This window comes from Somniosus microcephalus, chromosome 13 (assembly GCF_052327205.1).
Source record: "Somniosus microcephalus isolate GS21.2 chromosome 13, FLI_Smic_1.0, whole genome shotgun sequence".
Lineage (NCBI taxonomy): Eukaryota > Metazoa > Chordata > Chondrichthyes > Squaliformes > Somniosidae > Somniosus > Somniosus microcephalus.
In genome coordinates, this window is record NC_140999.1 from 11,855,381 (window position 1) to 11,873,488 (window position 18,108).

At 47.8% G+C, this 18,108-nt stretch overlaps 1 protein-coding gene across 1 annotated transcript; it reads left to right on the plus strand.

Moving 5' to 3' along the window:
* The first annotated feature begins 513 nt into the window (after positions 1 to 513).
* On the plus strand, positions 514 to 17,861 carry micos13 (mitochondrial contact site and cristae organizing system subunit 13). The gene is made up of 4 exons (XM_086004509.1): positions 514 to 663; positions 9,586 to 9,742; positions 10,799 to 10,850; positions 17,660 to 17,861. The coding sequence occupies exons 1-4, from the start codon at positions 635 to 637 to the stop codon at positions 17,764 to 17,766; spliced, it is 345 nt and encodes a 114-aa protein (XP_085860635.1). The 5' UTR covers positions 514 to 634; the 3' UTR covers positions 17,767 to 17,861.
* The last annotated feature ends 247 nt before the right edge of the window (positions 17,862 to 18,108 follow it).

Here is an 18,108-nt window from a genome sequence, read left to right on the forward strand (position 1 = left end):
TGAAAAAGTGTAACATCCCCATCGACAACTGGGAATCCCTGGCCCAAGACCGCACAAAGTGGAGAAGCATCCAGGAAGGCGCCGAACACCTCGAGTCTCTTCACCAGGAGCAAGCGGAATCCAAGCGCAGGCAGCGCAAGGAGCGCACGTCAACCCAAGCACCTCACCCACCCGCCCCTTCAACCATAGTCTGCCCCACCTGTGACCGAGACTGTAGGTCCCGCATTGGACTCATCAGTCACCTGAGAACTCATTTTTAATGTGGAAGCAAGTCATCCTCGGTTCCGAGGGACTGCCTAAGAACAAGAGGATCATCAACTTGTATTGCGGGGCGACAGATTCGGGCCGTGTGGTGTGTTGAGCTCCAGTGAGGCGGAGTTTTCTCTGCTGTGTGTGTGTCTGGGCGGGAGTTGTTGCTCCAGTGAGGCGGAGTTTTCTCTGCTCTGTGTGTCTGGGCGGGAGTTGTTGCTCTAGTGAGGCGGAGTTTTCTCTGCTCTGTGTGTCTGGGCGGGAGTTGTTGCTCCAGTGAGGAGGAGGCCGGACTGGCGACGGTGGCGCTTGAGACTGACGTAAGCGCGGCGGGGTGAAAGGTGGCGGGGCCCGGCTGCAGCTTCCCCGCCCGCCCGCTCCTCTCATGGCTTCCCGGCTGTTCGCGGTGGCGAAGTAAGTGGGTGAGCGGGAGGGTTTGGCGTTGGAGACTGGGGTGCTGCAGTCTGGGGGGTTTGTAGCCGGAGTCTGAGGTTTGGGGGCCGGAGTCTGGGGGGGGTTTGGGGGCCGGAGTCTGGGGGGGGTTTGGGGGCCGGAGTCTGGGGGGGGTTTGGGGGCCGGAGTCTTGGGGGGGGTTTGGGGGCCGGAGTCTTGGGGGGGGTTTGGGGGCCGGAGTCTGGGGGGGGTTTGGGGGCCGGAGTCTGGGGGGGGTTTGGGGGCCGGAGTCTGGGGGGGGTTTGGGGGCCGGAGTCTGGGGGGGGTTTGGGGGCCGGAGTCTGGGGGGGGTTGGGGGCCGGAGCCTGGGGTCTGGTGGGGTGTCGGGCTGGGGTCTGGGGGGGGTTTGGGGGCTGGAGGCTGGGGGGGTTTGGGGGCTGGAGGCTGGGGGGGTTTGGAGGCTGGGGGGGTTTGGGGGCTGGAGGCTGGGGGGGTTTGGAGGCTGGGGTGGTTTGGGGGCTGGAGGCTGGGGGGGTCTGGAGGCTGGGGGGGTTTGGGGGCTGGAGGCTGGGGGGGTTTGGGGGCTGGAGGCTGGGGGGGTTTGGAGGCTGGGGGGGCTGGGGTCTGGTGGGGTTTGGGGCTGGGGTCTGGGGGGGTTTGGGGGCTGGAGGCTGGGGGGGTTTGGGGCTGGGGTCTGGGGGGGTTTGGGGCTGGAGCCTGGGGGGGTTTGGGGCTGGAGTTTGGGTCTGGGGTCTGGGGGGGTTTGGGGCGGGGGTTTGGGGTTTGGGGGCTGGGGGGTTTGGGGCTGGAGTCTGGCGGGTTTGGAGTCTGGGGGGGGTGGGGTGGTTGGAGTCGGAGTCTGGGGGTTGCTGGGGTCTGGGGGCTCTGGAGCTGGGCCTGGGCCTCTGCCCTTCAGCACCAGCCCTCAGGGTCGTTGCTGAACTGGAGCCTCTTCACAAGGCCTCGGGCTGTTCCCCTCTCTGCATAGCAACAAGAGACTGGGCTTCAGAGCCATTTCTCGCTGTGTTAATCATCATTCAGATCGGTTTTACAACAATCTGATTGCTTAATCCTAAATGCCAACTCTCAAATTTTTGAAATGCTCACAAATTTATTGAATTCCTTTTCACAACTTGCCATGGTGGGATTTAAACTCGCAACTGCTACTGTCAGCTGTGGTTCAGTGGACAGCACTCTCGACTCTGAGTCAGAAGGTTGTGGGTTCAAGTCCCACTCCAGAGAGGTGCCGTCTTTCGGGTGAGACATTAAACCGAGGCCCAGTCAGATTATCTGGTCATTATCACGTTGCTGTTTGTGGGAGCTTGCTGTGCGCAAATTGGCTGCTGCGGTTCCTACAGTACAACACCTCAAAAAGTACTTCAGTGGCTGTAAAGCGCTTCGGGATGCTCTGAGGTCGCGAAAGGTGCTAAATAAATGCAAGTTTTCTTTCTATATGTGCACTTCCAAGTAGTTATGCAGTTAATACTACTACTGCCTATAGAATTGCTGTATCCTGTTGTAAGATCGTATAGATCTGAGTTCTTGGACAAGACACCAATAGGCAGCAGCCAGTATGTTTGAGCAATAGATCAAGATTTATTAAGCATACAGCGTAATATACTTAACATTAGGCAATAGTTTTAACGAGTAGCTCACAGCCCTCGGTCTCTGGAACCTCTCGGACACAGAGGATGTCGTCTTAAGTCTGTTCCTTTGTCCTCGCAGTACGTCTGTGTGAAGTTGTTCTTTGGGTATCGAGGTTTTAACCCGTTTCTTATCAAAAGTTGGTTTGGCCGGTGTCCATATATGGTCTTTAACAAAATCACCTTTTTTAATTGGCTCTAATGGCCAAAATACCATTGTCACTCAGACTAAGGTAGCATCCCGCCTTTCTAGTACTTTTCCACCAACTTTGCCATGTTCAGTGTTATCTTGTTTATAGTTTTGTTAAGCGAATTCTAAGTTCTTTACAGCATTATAATAAGTTACTTAATGATTTAACCTTCACTCGCAGACTGGGGCTGTTTGTTATCAAAACTTAGTCAAAACTGCTTTTGACTGTGCGGCTACATTTTGAACAAGTTTTCTAGTTACCCAGGAGTAATTATGGGTAATATTATTTGGTCAATGGCTACACTTGAAGTTATACATATATGATTCTTGTTTACGAAATATCTTTAAATATCAGCCTTTCGTACACTGTCCTACATGAAGTCCCGTATACCCATTATACCTGTCATCGATGACCTTCATTGGCTCCTTCCATAAAGTGTTTAAATTTCTTATCCATAGAATCCGTCTGTGGCCGTGGCCTTGGCCTTGTCCCTTTTAATCTGACTTCTCCAGCTTTCCTATCCCTCTGGGACTTTCTGCACCTCTGACCTCGTGTATCTCTTCTTTCTCCTCCCCCCTGCCATCTCCAACTTTTGCTTCACCATTGGTGGCCATGCCTGCAGCCATGTAAGTGCCACTCTAAAATTCTCTCCCTTTAATCTCCGCTTCCCTCTCCTACTAAAAACTTTGACCAAGTTTTTGGTCGCGCCGAATCTCTCCTGCTTTGATTCAGTATCTGTTTTCCTCGCCTCTCTGTGAACCACTCTGGGGTTGTTTTTCTATGTTTAAGACCCTATTTAAATGCAAGTTGTTGTAGATTATGTTAAGGTTGTTTCTGGATATCTGGGACCTGTGTGTTGGGAGCAGGGAGGGTGCAAGCATCCCTCCGGTACTCGTGCCGAAATAGCTGGTGTCAGGAGTGGGATTTAGGATCAAACAGCAAGACCGGTCACAATCCCATTTAGAGAGAATAAAGGCAATACACCGCAGGCCAGTCAGCATCTGAGAAAGGCAGGTTAACATTTTGGATAGAGAGCTGAATCTGCTGAAGGCCTCTGGAGGAGTCAGCATGACTTGGCTGGCAGTACTAAGTCAGAAGACTGGGTTCAAATCCCACTCCTTAACTTGAGCTGATGATCTGAGCTCTCCATTTTGTGCAGTGTCTAGGGAGCTCTGCGTTGTCTGAAATGCTGTCCCTCAGATAAGACATTAAACCGAGGCCTTAACAGCCTGTTCAGGCCCACTAGTAGTACAGGAAACTCTCTTAACCGGCACCTCAATATCCGGAAATCTCTCTTAACCGGCAAAATTCAGGAGTAGGTTCAGGTAAGTTTTACTATATATTAGTGGCCGTGTAACCGGGGTTCCTGCACCTGTGGCCGTGTAACCGGGGCTCCTGCACCTGTGGCCGTGTAACCGGGGCTCCTGCACAAGTGCCGTGTAACCGGGGCTCCTGCACCTGTGGCCGTGTACGGGGCTCTCGTACCTTGGTAAGTATACCTCTCTGTAATCCGGACTTTTTGATCAACCGGCACCACGTTGCTGCCGGATAAAAGAGAGTTTCCTGTATTCAAATAAGAGCAGGGTGTTCTCCCAATGGCTTGGCCATCCAACACCAGGATAAAAAAAATAACTGGTTAATTAACATGAAGGTTTTGGAGAGGGTGCAGAAGAGATTTACTAGAATGGTTCCAGAGATGAGGGATTACAGTTACTAGAGAAGCTGGGGCTGTTCTCCTTGGAGTAGAGAAGGCGAAGAGATTTGATCGAGGTGTTTAAAATCATGATGGATTTAGGTAGAGTAAATAAAGAGAAACTGTTTCCAATGGTTGAGACGTCGATAACCAGAGGGCACAGATTTAAGGTGATTGGCAAAAGAACCAGAGGCGACATGAGGAAAAACATTTTTATGCAACAAATGGTTGGGATTTGGAATGCGCTGCCTGATAGGGCGGTGGATGCAGATTCAACAGTAGCCTTCAAAAGGGAATTGGATAAATACTTGGAAGGGGGGAAAGAGCGGGGGAGTGGGACTAACTGGATCGCTCTTTGAAAGAGCCGGCGCAGACTCGATGGGCCGAATGGCCTCCTTCTGTGCTGTACTGTTCTGATTCTATGATTCTTTCTAAGGTTAATTTATCCCTCAGTTTGTAGGACTATGTATTCGTATTGGCTGCCATATCTGCCTCTATTGACAGCAGTTACAAGTCAAAAGTAATTGAGCCAAGGCTGAGACTGGAACGCAATTCGCAGCATTGCACTGCCTACAAACGTGATTAAGCACTAATACAAGCTATCCCCCCCCCCCCCCCCCCCCATCTCTGTGCAGGAAGCTGGCGATAAGCTGTGGCTCAGTTGGTAGCACACTCACTTCTGAGTCCGAAAGTTGTGGGTTCAAGTCCCACTCCAGGGACTTGAGTACACAAATCTAGGCTGACACTGCTCTCGGGTGGATGTAAAAGATCCCATGGTGCTGCTTTGAAGTAGGGCTGGGGCGTTCTCCTGTCCAATATTTATCCCTCAACTAACCTCACTAAAACAGATTATCTTTGAGATGTTCTGAAGTCATTATAAAAATTGCAAGCACCTTCTTTACGATGGGCCTCGTGCAGGTCAGGCCTGGGGTCTCGCTACAGCTTCCCCATTTAAACTTCCAAGCCCCACCGCCTTTTAAGTCAGCTTCTCCAAGAGAGCTTGCAGATAGCATAAATCTAAGTGTGAAGAACTGAACTGCTGTGTTAGTCACCTTTCAACAGTCCTGTCAAGCGTTTACTGGGATGGAATGTTCCTCTCCATTGGACATTTGGGTGATTGGTTGCTACGACTTTCCTAATGTTTTGACCGATTCAGTCTCCTGAGGAGCAAAAAAAAGTTCTAAAATGAATTGGCCCTTACTGTGTTTAATCATATAATCTGGTGCACAACTTGCTGTTATTTCAGTTGCATTGCACGAGTCTCAATGTTACCACAGAAATTCCTGTAAAGTATGAGTAAAGAAAAAAAGGACCTTGCATTTATATGATGCCTTATCGAGTCTGTCAGAAACATCCCAAAGGACTTCGCATTAGAATGAATTCTGTGGGGTCACTGTTGTGTGGATAAATGTGGCTGCCATTTTGTGCACAGCAAGATCGCACCAGCAACACTGAGATGGTTTTATGAAAGGGAAATCGTGTTTGACAAATTTGCTAGAGTTCTTTGAGGATGTAACAAACAGGGTGGATAAAGGGGAACCAGTAGATGTAGTGTGATAGCAAAATACTGCAGATGTTGGAAATCCGAAATAACAACAGAAAATGCTGGAAAAACTCAGCAGGTCAGACAACATCCGTGGAGAGAAATTTGAGTTGGCATTCGTAGTGTATTTGGATTTCCAAAAAGCATTCGCTAAGGTGCCACATAAAAGGTTACTGCACAAGATAAGAGCACACGGGGTTGGGGGTAATATATTGGCATGGATAGAGGATTGGCTAACTAACAGAAAACAGAGAGTCGGGATAAATGGGTCATTTTCCGGTTGGCAACCAGTAACTAGTGGGGTGCCACAGGGATCAGTGCTGGGGCCGCAACTATTTACAATCTATATTAATGACTTGGATGAAGGGACCGAGTGTACTTGTAGCCAAATTTGCTGATGATACAAAGATAGGTGGGAAAGCAAGTTGTGAGGAAGACACAGAGTCTGCAAAGGGATATAGATAGGTTAAGTGAGTGGGCAAAAATTTGGCAGATGGAGTATAATGTGGGAAAATGTGAGGTTATCCACTTTGGAAGGAAGAATGAAAAAGCAAATTATTATTTAAATGGGGAGAGACTACAAAATGCTGCGGTACAGAGGGATCTGGGGGTCCTAGTACATGAAACACAAAAAGTTAGCATGCAGGTACAGCAAGTAATTAGGAAGGCTAATGGAATGTTGGTCTTTATTGCAAGGGGTATGGAGTATAAAAGTAGGGAAGTTTTGATGCAACTTTACAGGGCGCTGGTGAGACCGCACCTGGAGTACTGCGTACAGTTGTGGCCTCCATATTTAAGGAAGGATATACAGGAAACTTTTTTTTATCCGGCACCGACGGGACCGGCGTGGTGCCGGTTTATCAAAAAGTCCGGATTACAGAGAGGTATAGTAAAAGGTACGAGAGCCCCATACACGGCCACAGAGCCAGCCGTCCCTGTTGCATAGCAACAGGTGCAGGAACCCTGGTTACACGGCCACAGACCCAGGAATGGCCACTAATATGAAGTAAAACTTACCTGAACCTACTCCGGAATTTTGCCGGTTAACAGATTTCCGGTTATTTAGGCGCCGGTAAATCGAGAGTTTCCTGTACTTGCATTGGAGGCAGTACAGAGAAGGTTCACTAGGTTGAATCCTGGGATGAAGGGGTTGATGTATGACAAAAGGTTGGGCCTATACTCATTGGAGTTTAGAAGAATGAGAGGTGATCTTACTGAAACATAAGATTCTGAGGGGGATTGACAGGGTGGATGCTGAGAGGATGTTTCCCCTAGTGAGGGCATCTAGAACTAGGGGGCATAGTTTCAGAATAAGGGTCGCCCATTTAAGACGGAGATGAGGAATTTCTTCTCTGAGGGCGGTGAATCTTTGGAATTCTCTACCTGAGTGAGCTGTGGCGGCGGAGTCAGTGAATATATTCAAGGCGGAGATTGACAGACATTTGAACTACAAGGGGTACGGGGAGAGCGTGGGAAAATGGTGTTGAGGCCAAGATTGGATCAGCCATGATCTTATTGAGTGGCGGAGCAGGCTCGAGGGGCCGATTGGCCGACTCCTGTTCCTTATGTTCTTATGAATGATCAGTTAATCTGTTTTTGGACATGCTGGTTGGGGCAGGAATGTTGCCTCAATGATTCTCTGCTCTTCGAATGAGAGATTATTTACCTGAAGCAGAACAGGAATGGCCCCTGGAATCTGAATTAGAGGAATTTTGTCTTAAAAATACTCCTTGGGATGTTTTACTACATTAAAGACGCTATATAAATACAAGTTGTTGTTGTTGAAGACCAATATAAAAGTAGCTTAAAAGCATCGCACAATAATAATTGTTTTTTCTGTGTTTTTTGTCCATATTGCTTATTGTACCAGTACACTAAATAAGCTAATAACACTCCATGTACATAGGATTATATAGGATATACAGCACAGAAACAGGCCATTACATTAGATATACAGCACAGAAACAGGCCATTACATTAGATATACAGCACAGAAACAGGCCATTACATTACATTAGATATACAGCACAGAAACAGGCCATTACATTAAAAAAAAAAATTTTTTTATTCATTGATGGGATGTGGGCGTCGCTGGCTAGGCCTGCATTTAGTGCCCATCCCTAATTGCCCTTGAGAAGATGGTGGTGAGCCGCCGCCTTGAACCGCTGCAGTCCATATGGTGTAGGTACACCCACAATGCTGTTGGGAAGGGAGTTCCAGGATTTTGGCCCAGCGACAGTGAAGGAACGGCGATACAGGTCCAAGTCAGGATAGTGTGTGGCTTGGAGGGGAACTTGTAGGTGGTGATGTTCCCATGCGTCTGCTGCCCTTGTCCTTCTAAGTGGTAGAGGTCGCGGGTTTGGAAGGTGCTGTTGAAGCAGCTTTGGTGAGTTGCTGCAGTGCATCTTGTAGATGGTACACACTGCAGCCACAGTGCGCCAGTGGTGGAGGGAGTGAATGTTGAAGGTGGTGGATGGAGTGCCAATCAAGCGGGCTGCTTTATCCTGAATGGTGTCGAGCTTCTTGAGTGTTGTTGGAGCTGCACTCATCCAGGCAAGTGGAGAGTATTCCATCACACTCCTGACTTGTGCCTTGTAGATGGTGGAAAGGCTTTGGGGAGTCAGGAGGTGAGACACTCGCCGCAGAATTCCCAGCCTCTGGCCTGCTCTTGTAGCCACAGTATTTATATGGCTGGTCCAGTTCAGTTTCTGATCAATGGTAACCCCCAGGATGTTGATAGTGGGGGATTCAGCGATGGTAATGCCATTGAATGTCAAGGGGAGATGGTTAGAGTCTCGCTTGTTGGAGATGGTCATTGCCTGGCACTTGTGTGGTGCGAATGTTACTTGCCACTTGTCAGCCCAAGTCTGAATGTTGTCCAGGTCTTGCTGCATATGGACACGGACTGCGTCAGTATCTGACGAGTCTCGAATGGTGCTGAACAGTGTGCAATCATCAGCGAACATCCCCACTACTGACCTTATGATGGAGGGAAGGTCATTGATGAAACAGCTGAAGATGGTTGGGCCTAGGACACTGCCCTGAGGAACTCCTGCAGTGATGTCATGTGATTGAGATGAATGACCTCCAACAACCACATATAGTGGATATACAGCACAGAAACAGGCCATTACATCGGATATACAGCACAGAAACAGGCCATTACATCGGATATACAGCACAGAAACAGGCCATTACATCGGATATACAGCACAGAAACAGGCCATTACATTGGATATACAGCACAGAAACAGGCCATTACATCGGATATACAGCACAGAAACAGGCCATTACATTGGATATACAGCACAGAAACAGGCCATTCGGCCCAACCAGTCCATGCCGGTGTTTATGCTCCACTCGAGCCTCCTCCCGTCTTTCCTTATCTAAATCTGTCAGCGTAACCCTCTATTCCCTTCTCCCTCATTTCTTTATCTAGCCTCCCCTTAAATGCATCTATACTATTCGCTTCAACCACTCCCTGTGGTAGCGAGTTCCACATTCTCGCCACTCTCTTGACCTGTGTCGCTACTTTTCGTGATTTATGTATTTCTACTCGGAGATCCCTTTGCCCTTCTACCCCATTTAGATTCACATTTTCCAAGTAATATGTGACCTCCCTATTTTTCTTACCAAAATGTAATACCTCACATTTATCAGTGTTGAAATTCATTTGCCAATTATATGCCCATTCTGCAAGTTTATTAATGCAAATCCTACTCTTATACTTGGGGCTGGGGAGGAATGGGTACATAAGTGTTCATGAGTGTAGGACTTGTACACAGCAGTTTATGGTAATCTGACTATTCTTGGATTTTTCTTGATTAAATGAGACTGAAATGTTTTATCTTTCCTCGTGGTTTTGTTTTCAAGGTTCTTTACAAAGGTTGGGATAGTCGGAGGCAGTGTGTACATCGTCTATGACCAGGGCTTATTGGGAAATGGGGCACAAAGTTGTGGGATATTGAACGAGGTATCAACCGTTGTACCAGTTGCTGTGGACCGGTGGTCGAAGTATCTGGGAGTGGAGGTACAGTACATTACTGGAGCAAATTAACTTCTTTTACACTTCCCCGCCTTCTCCCTTCCTCTCCTGCTGTGGTTGGCGTTCCATTGACGCCAGCAGCCCTCTGCTCCCTTGCCAAAGTAGTCTCATACTCTGGTGTGAGCTTGGAATGAATGTGGTCAGGTGTTCCGACTTTGGAAGGCATTTTAGCCGAGTGCGAAGCTGAAAGTGTCTTCGCCTGACCTCCACACGTGCACACTTTCCAGCAAGTGTCACTGGATTGTGTCGGGATGGAGAATCCTGGCTGACACTCTTTCCTCTGCCACCCCTTCCTAGTTCAGGAGGTGATGGGATACAACAGCTGGCCTTAGTACCAACAGCTGCCCTGGCTGAGATCTGCTCTTTCTGTGCAGACCGGGGATTGAATTTGGGACCTTCTGATGTCCATGACCCTCTGCTGCACTGGGCGGGGGTGGGGGGGGCCGCACCCTTTCTCACAAAGCCATTGATGGAGCAGCTTTTATTTGTGTGTGTGTGTAAAATCATAAATTCAGCCTGTGTTTCCTGAGCACTAGTATTAACTGGAGAATGAGTTATTCCGAGCAAATAACCTCAATCTCTAAAGCCACAGTTAAGTTGAGCCCTTCGTTCTGCGAAAGGGAAGGAAACCTAACGTTCTTACCCGGTCTGGCCTACACGTGGATCCAGTCACACATCAATGTGGTTGACTCTGAACTGCCCTCTGAAGTGGCCTAGCAAGCCACTCATGTGTATCACTACCTTGAGGGAAACTAGGGATAGGCAATAAATGTCAGCCTTGACGGTGACGTCCGCATCCCTAGAATGATTTATAAAAAAAAATGTCCGATACAAGGCTGAATAGCTAATATATTCTGGAATATGAGTCACGGTGTTGCCATCTATATATAAACACACACAGATGAGGGAGTGTGTGAGAGTGAGAGGGGGCTGAATGAGGGCTCTGTACATCAAGTACGAGCCACTTTGCATGAAAGGAGTTTCTGAAGAAACAGCTGTAGACTGAACAGTGGTGTGTAATAGTTTACGTTCTGTCCTCAGCTGCCAGATGTTCCCAAGCTGAATCTGCCGTTAACTGAATACTGGAATGCAGGTAAATGAGTGAAATGTCCATAAATAAGCTTTAGTAAAATGCAATGATTCGTGCAGCGCCACTAGTGCCAGCCATTGTTTAGCACATCATCGAACTGGCTTTTCATGTGTGAACCTAGACTTTGAGTGACAGAAGGCAATTGGAGAGGCGATGGGCCTGTAACAGAGCCCTGATCCTGTGCGCACTCTCGAGCTGCTGGATATTGAGCAGCAGCAGGAATCCTGGTTCTCTTTATTTTCCCCCTTGGTTGTCAACACTGCAACTTGTGAAGGGAGGCAATTGGTCTCCACCTGCTACTTTCTAATAGTACAACTAAGAACAGGAACTTGACAGATTGTGCATCATAGACTCGCAAATTGCCACTTTTGTTTTATTCCTGGGATGTGGGCGTCGCTGGCAAGTTCAGCATTTATTGCCCATCCCTAATTGCCCTTGAGAAGGTGGTGGTGAGCTGCCGCCTTGAACTGCTGCAGTCCGTGTGGTGAAGGTGCTCCCACAGTGCTGTTGAGGAGGGAGTGCCAGGATTTTGACCCAGCGACGATGAAGGAACGGTGATATATTCCCAAGTCTGGAGGGTGGGGAACTTGGAGGTGATGGTGTTCCCATGCGCCTGATGCCCTTGTCCTTCTAGATGGTAGAGGTCGCGGGTTTGGGAGGTGCTGCCGAAGAAGCCTTGGCGAGTTGCTGCAGTGCATCTTGTAGATGGTACACACTGCAGCCACGGTGCGCCAGTGGTGGAGGGAGTGAATGTTTAAGGTGGTCGATGGGGTGCCAATCAAGCGAGCTGCTTTGTCCTGGATGGTGTCGAGCTTCTTCAGTGTTGCTGGAGCTGCATTCATCCAGGCAAGTGGAGAGTATTCCATCGCACTCACCTGACTTGTGCCTTGTAGATGGTGGAAAGGCTTTGGGGAGTCAGGAGGTGAGACACTCGCCACAGAATACCCAGCCTCTGACCTGCTCTTGTAGCCACAGTATTCATCACTTGCACTAATTGTAAATGCATTGTGATATAGAGCAACATTCAATTTTAATCTTGCTTTTGAAGCTGTGGCATTTTGAAAATTATGGCACAAAACTGATGGCTCTTAATGCATTTTTAAAAAGTGATTGTGCAAGCCTGCTTGAAAATATTTTCACAACTTTATTTTTAAGGTTTTCTGTTTGGATATAAAGCCAATGGAAGACAGCTTCCTGAATGGTTCCAGGGATGAGGGAATACAGTTACGTAGATAGACTGGAGAAGCTGAGGTTGTTCTCCTCCTTGGGGTAGAGAAGGCTAAGAGGAGATTTGATAGAGGTGTTTAAAATCATGAAGGTTTAGATAGAGTTAATAAAGAGAAACTGTTTCCAATGGCTGAAGGGTCGATAACCAGAGGGCACAGATTTAAGGTGATTGGCAAAAGAACCAGAGGTGACATATAGGGCGATCACACTGCTGGGAGTGTACTACAGACCTCCCAAACAGTGAGAGGGAGGTGGAAGAGCAAATATGTAGACAAATTTCTGAGAAGTGTAAAAACTAAAGGGCAGTAATAGGAGATTCCAACTACCCCAATATTAACTGGAATAAAATTAGTGTGAAGGGTATAAAGGGTGCGGAATTCCTAAAATGCATCCAGGAGAACTTTTTTAGCCAGAATGTAGCAAGCACAACAAGGGAGGGGGCGGTTCTGGACTTAGTTTTAGGGAATGAAGCTGGGCAGGTAGAAGGCGTATCAGTGGGGGAGCATTTTGGTGCTAGTGACCATAATTCAGTTAGATTTAAGGTAGTTATGGAAAAGGACAAGGATAGACTAGGGATAAAAGTTCTAAATTGGGGAAAAGCTAATTTTGCTAAGCTCAGAGGGGATTTAGCCATAGTGGACTGGAAACAGCTACTTGAAGGTAAGTTAGTGTCAGAGCAGTGGGAGGCATTCAAGGAGGAGATCTGGAGGGTTCAGACCAAATATGTGCCCTTAAAGAAAAAAGGCGGGACTAACAAATCTAGAGCCCCCTGGATGCCTAGGGACATACAGGGTAGGATAAAGAAAAAAAGGGAGGCATATGACAGATACCGAGGGCTAAATACTGCAGAATCTTTAGAGGAGTACAGAAAGTGTAGGGGTGCAATTAAAAAGGATATTAGGAAAGCAAAGAAAGCATGAAAAAATTCTTGGCAAGTAAAATCAAGGAAAACCCAAAAATGTTTTATAAATATATTGAGAGTAAGATTATAACTAAAGAAAGGGTAGGGCCTATTAGAGATCATGAGGGTAATCTGTGTGTGGAGGCGGGAGATGTCGGTAGGGTTCTTAATACTTTGCGTCTGTTTTCACAAAGGAGAGGGGCGAAGCAGACATTGCTATCGGGGAGGAGTGTGAAATATTAGATGAAATAAACATAGTGAGAGAGGAAGTATTAAGGGGTTTAGCAGCTTTAAAAGTGGATAAATCCCCAGGCTCGGATGAAATGTATCCCAGGCTGTTAAGCGAAGCAAAAGAGGAAATAGCAGAGGCCCTGACCATCAGTTTCCAATCCTCTCTGGCTTCGGGTGTGGTGTCAGAGGACTGCTATTGTGGTACCCTTGTTTAAAAAGGGAGAAAAGGATAGACTGTCAGCCTAACCTCGGTGGTGGGAAAATTAATGGAAAGAATTCTGAAGGACAGGATAAATCTTCATTTAGAAAGACACGGATTAATCAAGGATAGTCAGCATGGATTTATTAAGGGAAGGTCGTGTCTGACAAACTTGATTGAATTTTTTGAGGAGGGTAGATGAGGCGTTTGATGTAGTGTATATGGACTTTAGCAAGACTTTTGATAAGGTTCCACATGGCAGACTGGTCACGAAGTTAAAAGTCCATGGGATCCAGGGCAAAGTGTCAAGTTGGATTCAAAACTGGCTCGGAGGCAGGAAGCAGAGGGTAATGCGATAGCAAAATACTGCAGATGTTGGAAATCCGAAATAACAACAGAAAATGCTGGAAAAACTCAGCAGGTCAGGCAACATCCGTGGAGAGAAATTTGAGTTGACGTTTCGGGTTTGACCCTTCTTCAAAACTGGAGAGAAAAGGAACTAGATCGAAGGCAGGGCTGCGATCGGACAAAAGAATAAAAGAACCAAAAGAAGTAAAAGAGATTAGAAGCTAGATGAGATGGTAATAGGCTGGGATTAGGTGTAAAGTGTACTGGCAGGGCAAAAGATAGCTGCCAGGTGTGAGAGAGAAACAAAAGGAAAGGGGGGGGGAGGAAAGGAGTGGAAAAATATAAGTAAAAATGAAATAGGGGCCGAGGTTATGATCTGAAATTGTTGAACTCGATATTGAGACCGGAAGGCTGCAAAGTGCCTAATCGGAAGATGAGGTGCTGTTCCTCGAGTTTACGTTGAGCTTCCGTGGAACAATACAAGAGGCCAAGGACGGTGAGGTCCGAGTGGGAATGGAGCGGTGAATTGAAATGACAGGCGACCGGAAGCTCGGGGTCACCCTTACGGACTGAACGGAGGTGTTCCGCAAAGCGGTCACCCAATCTGCGTTTGGTCTCCCCAATGTAGAGGAGACCGCATCGTGAGCAGCGAATACAGTATACTAGATTGCGAGAAGTACAAGTAAATCGCTGTTTCACCTGGAAGGGGTGTTTGGGGCCCTGGACAGTGGGGAGGGGGGAGGTATAGGGGCAGGTGTTACACCTCCTCCGCTTGCACGGGAAGGTGCCAGGCGAAGGGGAAGGGCTGTTTGGGGTGATAGAGGAGTGGACTAGGGTGTCTCGGAGAGAGCGGTCCCTGCGGAATGCTGAAAGGGGAGGGGAGGGGAAGAGAAGATACGTTTGATGGTGGGATCACTTTGGAGGTAGCGGAAATGCCGGAGGATGATCAGTTGAATGTGGAGGCTGGTGGGGTGACTGGAAGGCTGTTTCCAGTGGGGTTCTGCAGGGCTCAGTACTCGGTCCCTTGCTTTTTGTGGTATATATCAATGATCTAGACTTGAATATAGGGGGTATGATTAAGAAGTTTGCAGGTGATACTAAAATCGGCTGTGTGGTTGATACTGAAGATGGAAGTTGTAGACTGCAGGAAGATATCAGTAAATTGGTCAGGTGGGCAGAATGGTGGCAGATGGTAGCAGGCCAGGTAGATAAGGTGGTTAAGAAGGCATACGGAATGCTTGTGGCATAGAATACAAGAGCAGGGGGGGTTATGCTTCGACTGTATAAAACACTAGTTAGGCCTCAGCTAGAGCACTGCGTGCAGTTCTGGTCACCACATTACAGGAAAGATGTGATTGCACTAGAGAGGGTACAGAGGAGATTTACAAGGATGTTGCTGGGAGTAGAGAATCTTAGCTATGAGGAAAGACTGGATAGGCTGGGTCTGTTTTCCTTGGAACAGAGGAGGCTGAGGGGAGATCTTATTGAGGTGTATAAAATTATGAGGGGCCTAGATAAGGTGGATAGAAAGGACCTATTTCCCTTGGCAGAGGGGTCAAAAACCAGGGGGCACAGATTTAAAGTAATTGGGGGAAGGTTTGGAGGGGATTTGAGGAGAAATTTCTTCACCCAGAGGGTGGTGGGGGTCTGGAACTCACTGCCTGAAAGGGTGGTAGAGGCAGGAACCCTAACCACATTTAAAAAGTACTCGGATGTGCACTTGGGATGCTGTAACCTGCAGGGCTACGGACCAAGAGCTGGGAAGTGGGATTAGTCTGGAGAGCTCTTGTTGGCCGGCGCGGACATGATGGGCCGAATGGCCTCCTTCCGTGCTGTAACTTTCTATGATTCTATAAGAAAAAAAATGTTTATGCAACAAGTGGTCAGGATTTGGAGCGCGCTGCCTGATAGGGCGGTGGAGACAGATTCAATAGTAGCCTTCAAAAGGGAATTGGATAAATACTTGAAGAGAAATTGCAGGGATATGGGGAAAGAGCGGGGCTAACTGAATTGCTTTGCAAAAGAGCCAGCGCAGATGCAATGGGCCAAATGGCCTCCTGTGCTGTACGATTCTATGATTCTGTGGTAACCAGACCGCGTAGGGTGGAGTGGAGCCACACACACACGGAAAGACCCAGCTCTGTTCCTCGGTCTGTGTTGAGTTAGCTGATCTCACCCAAGAGGGGGAGTGAACATTTGGCCTCGGCAACTCCGGCAAGGTAGAGGAAAATTAAACCGGTTTCCAATTTCTGTTTTGCCGTTCAGTGACTCCTCCTGGAAAGCCTACAGGAGGACAAGATTGCGCTTGGTTATGAAGTGCTCCACAATCACCTAGCCCGCTGAGAAAGTAAGGCTCCCCATATGAAGAGTAGGTACTTGAGCGAGGTATTGCAGAGCCGGCACTGCCTGTAAAACTTTACCTCCGCAACATCCAGCGGCAAAAGAGGAATTCAAAAATTGTATGGAAATGTGTGCCGAGCTTGAGATTTTCCACTTGAACTTCGTAAAAACCAATTGCAGAGTATTTACAGCACAGACACCAGGCCTTTCGGTCGAACTAGTTCATGCCGGTGTTTATGCTCCACACGAGCCTCCTCCCATCCTACTACTTCTCACCCTGTCAGCATAGCCTTCTATTCCTTTCTCGTGTTTATCCAGCTTCCCTTTAAATGCGTCAGCAACTCGCAATGATATAATGTCTTCACCGCAGTAACACTTTCTAAGGTGATTCACAGGAGTGTCGTCAAACAAAATTTGACACTGAGCCATGTGAGGTGATATTAGGACAGGTGACCAAAAGCCCAGTCAAAGAGGGCCCCAAGGAGTAGCCCCAAAGGAGGCCAGGGAGGCGATCCCAGGGCCCGAGCAGCCAAAGGCAGGACTGCCAAAAGTGGAGCAATTTTAAAAACAAAGTGATGCGCAAGAGGCCAGAAGTGGAGGAGCGCAGAGATCCCGGAGCTTTACAGAGCCGCAGAAGGCCACAGGCACGGTGGATGACTCAATGGGTCAATTAAAATAGCGCTGCATAAACTGTGACAGAACGTTACTGGAACATGAAGTGGCTACGGATGTAGAGACTATGACACCATTTGAAACAGAATTGGATAGTTGGTTGAAAAGGAAAAGTATAGCAGGATATAGGGAGAGGCCAGGTATGTGCAATTGGAGTATCAAGCACCAGTTGAAGGGCTAGCACAGGCACAGTGGGCTGAATAGCCTCTTGTGCTGTAAATTCTATGACGTGTGAGTGGAGAACAAGTCTTACAGTTTGGAATAATGATACAGGGAAAGGAGTTCATACACATTCCCCCAAATTCTGCCATATGGCTATAATGAGTCATGTAGCCTGTGATGAGGTTAAAGATCTCGTGGCGGGGGAGGGGAGAAAGAGAGAGTTCTGAAGATTTGCATGGAGCTTGATTAACTTGTAAAAAGAAAAACTACAAATATATGAAATAAAAACAGAAAATGCTAGTAATGCACAGCAGGTCTGTCGACATCATATAGAGAGAGAGAGGAAGGACTGGTTAACACCTTGGCTGCAGACACTTCCTCGGGACTGCTGACACTCTCGCCCTAGACAGCACATGATGAAGGGCCACTTGGATTAGGTAATGGAGTAGTCGTGGCACCAATGTTCCCTGTAAGCTGCACAGCGCTTCAGGGATCCTGCGCAGCCGGATTTTCAATACAAAAACCACACATGCGTGAATTTTTGAATGGGCCGCACATCACCACCCCCCCCTAAAATTAGAGGGAACATTGACTGGCATCATGGAACTCTATGCTGGGGAAATCCTTACGGAAAGGCCATGCAGATCTGTGCATAACGCCGTTCTTGTCTCAGTCAGAATGCCTGTACATGTTTGTGACCTGAAGCAGCTTTTGTTTAAATTGTTTTTGCAGGAATTGAAACAACCACCTCTGTCTTGTCGGCTGCACCTACACAATGCAACGAATACACTCGGAAGGGCTGGCAGTACATCAAGGGCCTGACTAAAGGAGCAGAGTGAAAATCTCCATCATTATTGCAAGACTTTTTGTTCATGACCACAGACTGTAACAAAATGTAAATACTATATGATGGTAATAAAGTGTATTTCAACTTGCCCGTGGTCGATTTTGGTGTTCTGTTGAGCCCCACGCAGTCGGGAACGGAATTCGGTTGACGTTTAATACTCTGGGAAGCTAGTGAAAGTTATCACCTTCTGCTTATTTATAAACCCAGGTCGCTGTGACTTCTGCAGTCCACTTGCAGGCTGATGATTTGGAAGAAAAGCGAAGTGTTCCCGATCTATCCAGTGGGATCGTGGATCTCACCTCTTCCAGTTCCTGACTCCCAAATATTGAGGGTG

Bases quoted from the DNA above. Each gene is read 5' to 3' on its own strand.
- micos13 (XM_086004509.1), top strand. From the start codon at position 635: ATGGCTTCCCGGCTGTTCGCGGTGGCGAA. The intron at 664-9,585 runs GTAAGTGGGTGA...TTTGTTTTCAAG, and splicing joins CGGCTGTTCGCGGTGGCGAA to GTTCTTTACAAAGGTTGGGA. The intron at 10,851-17,659 runs GTAAATGAGTGA...TTGTTTTTGCAG, and splicing joins AACTGAATACTGGAATGCAG to GAATTGAAACAACCACCTCT.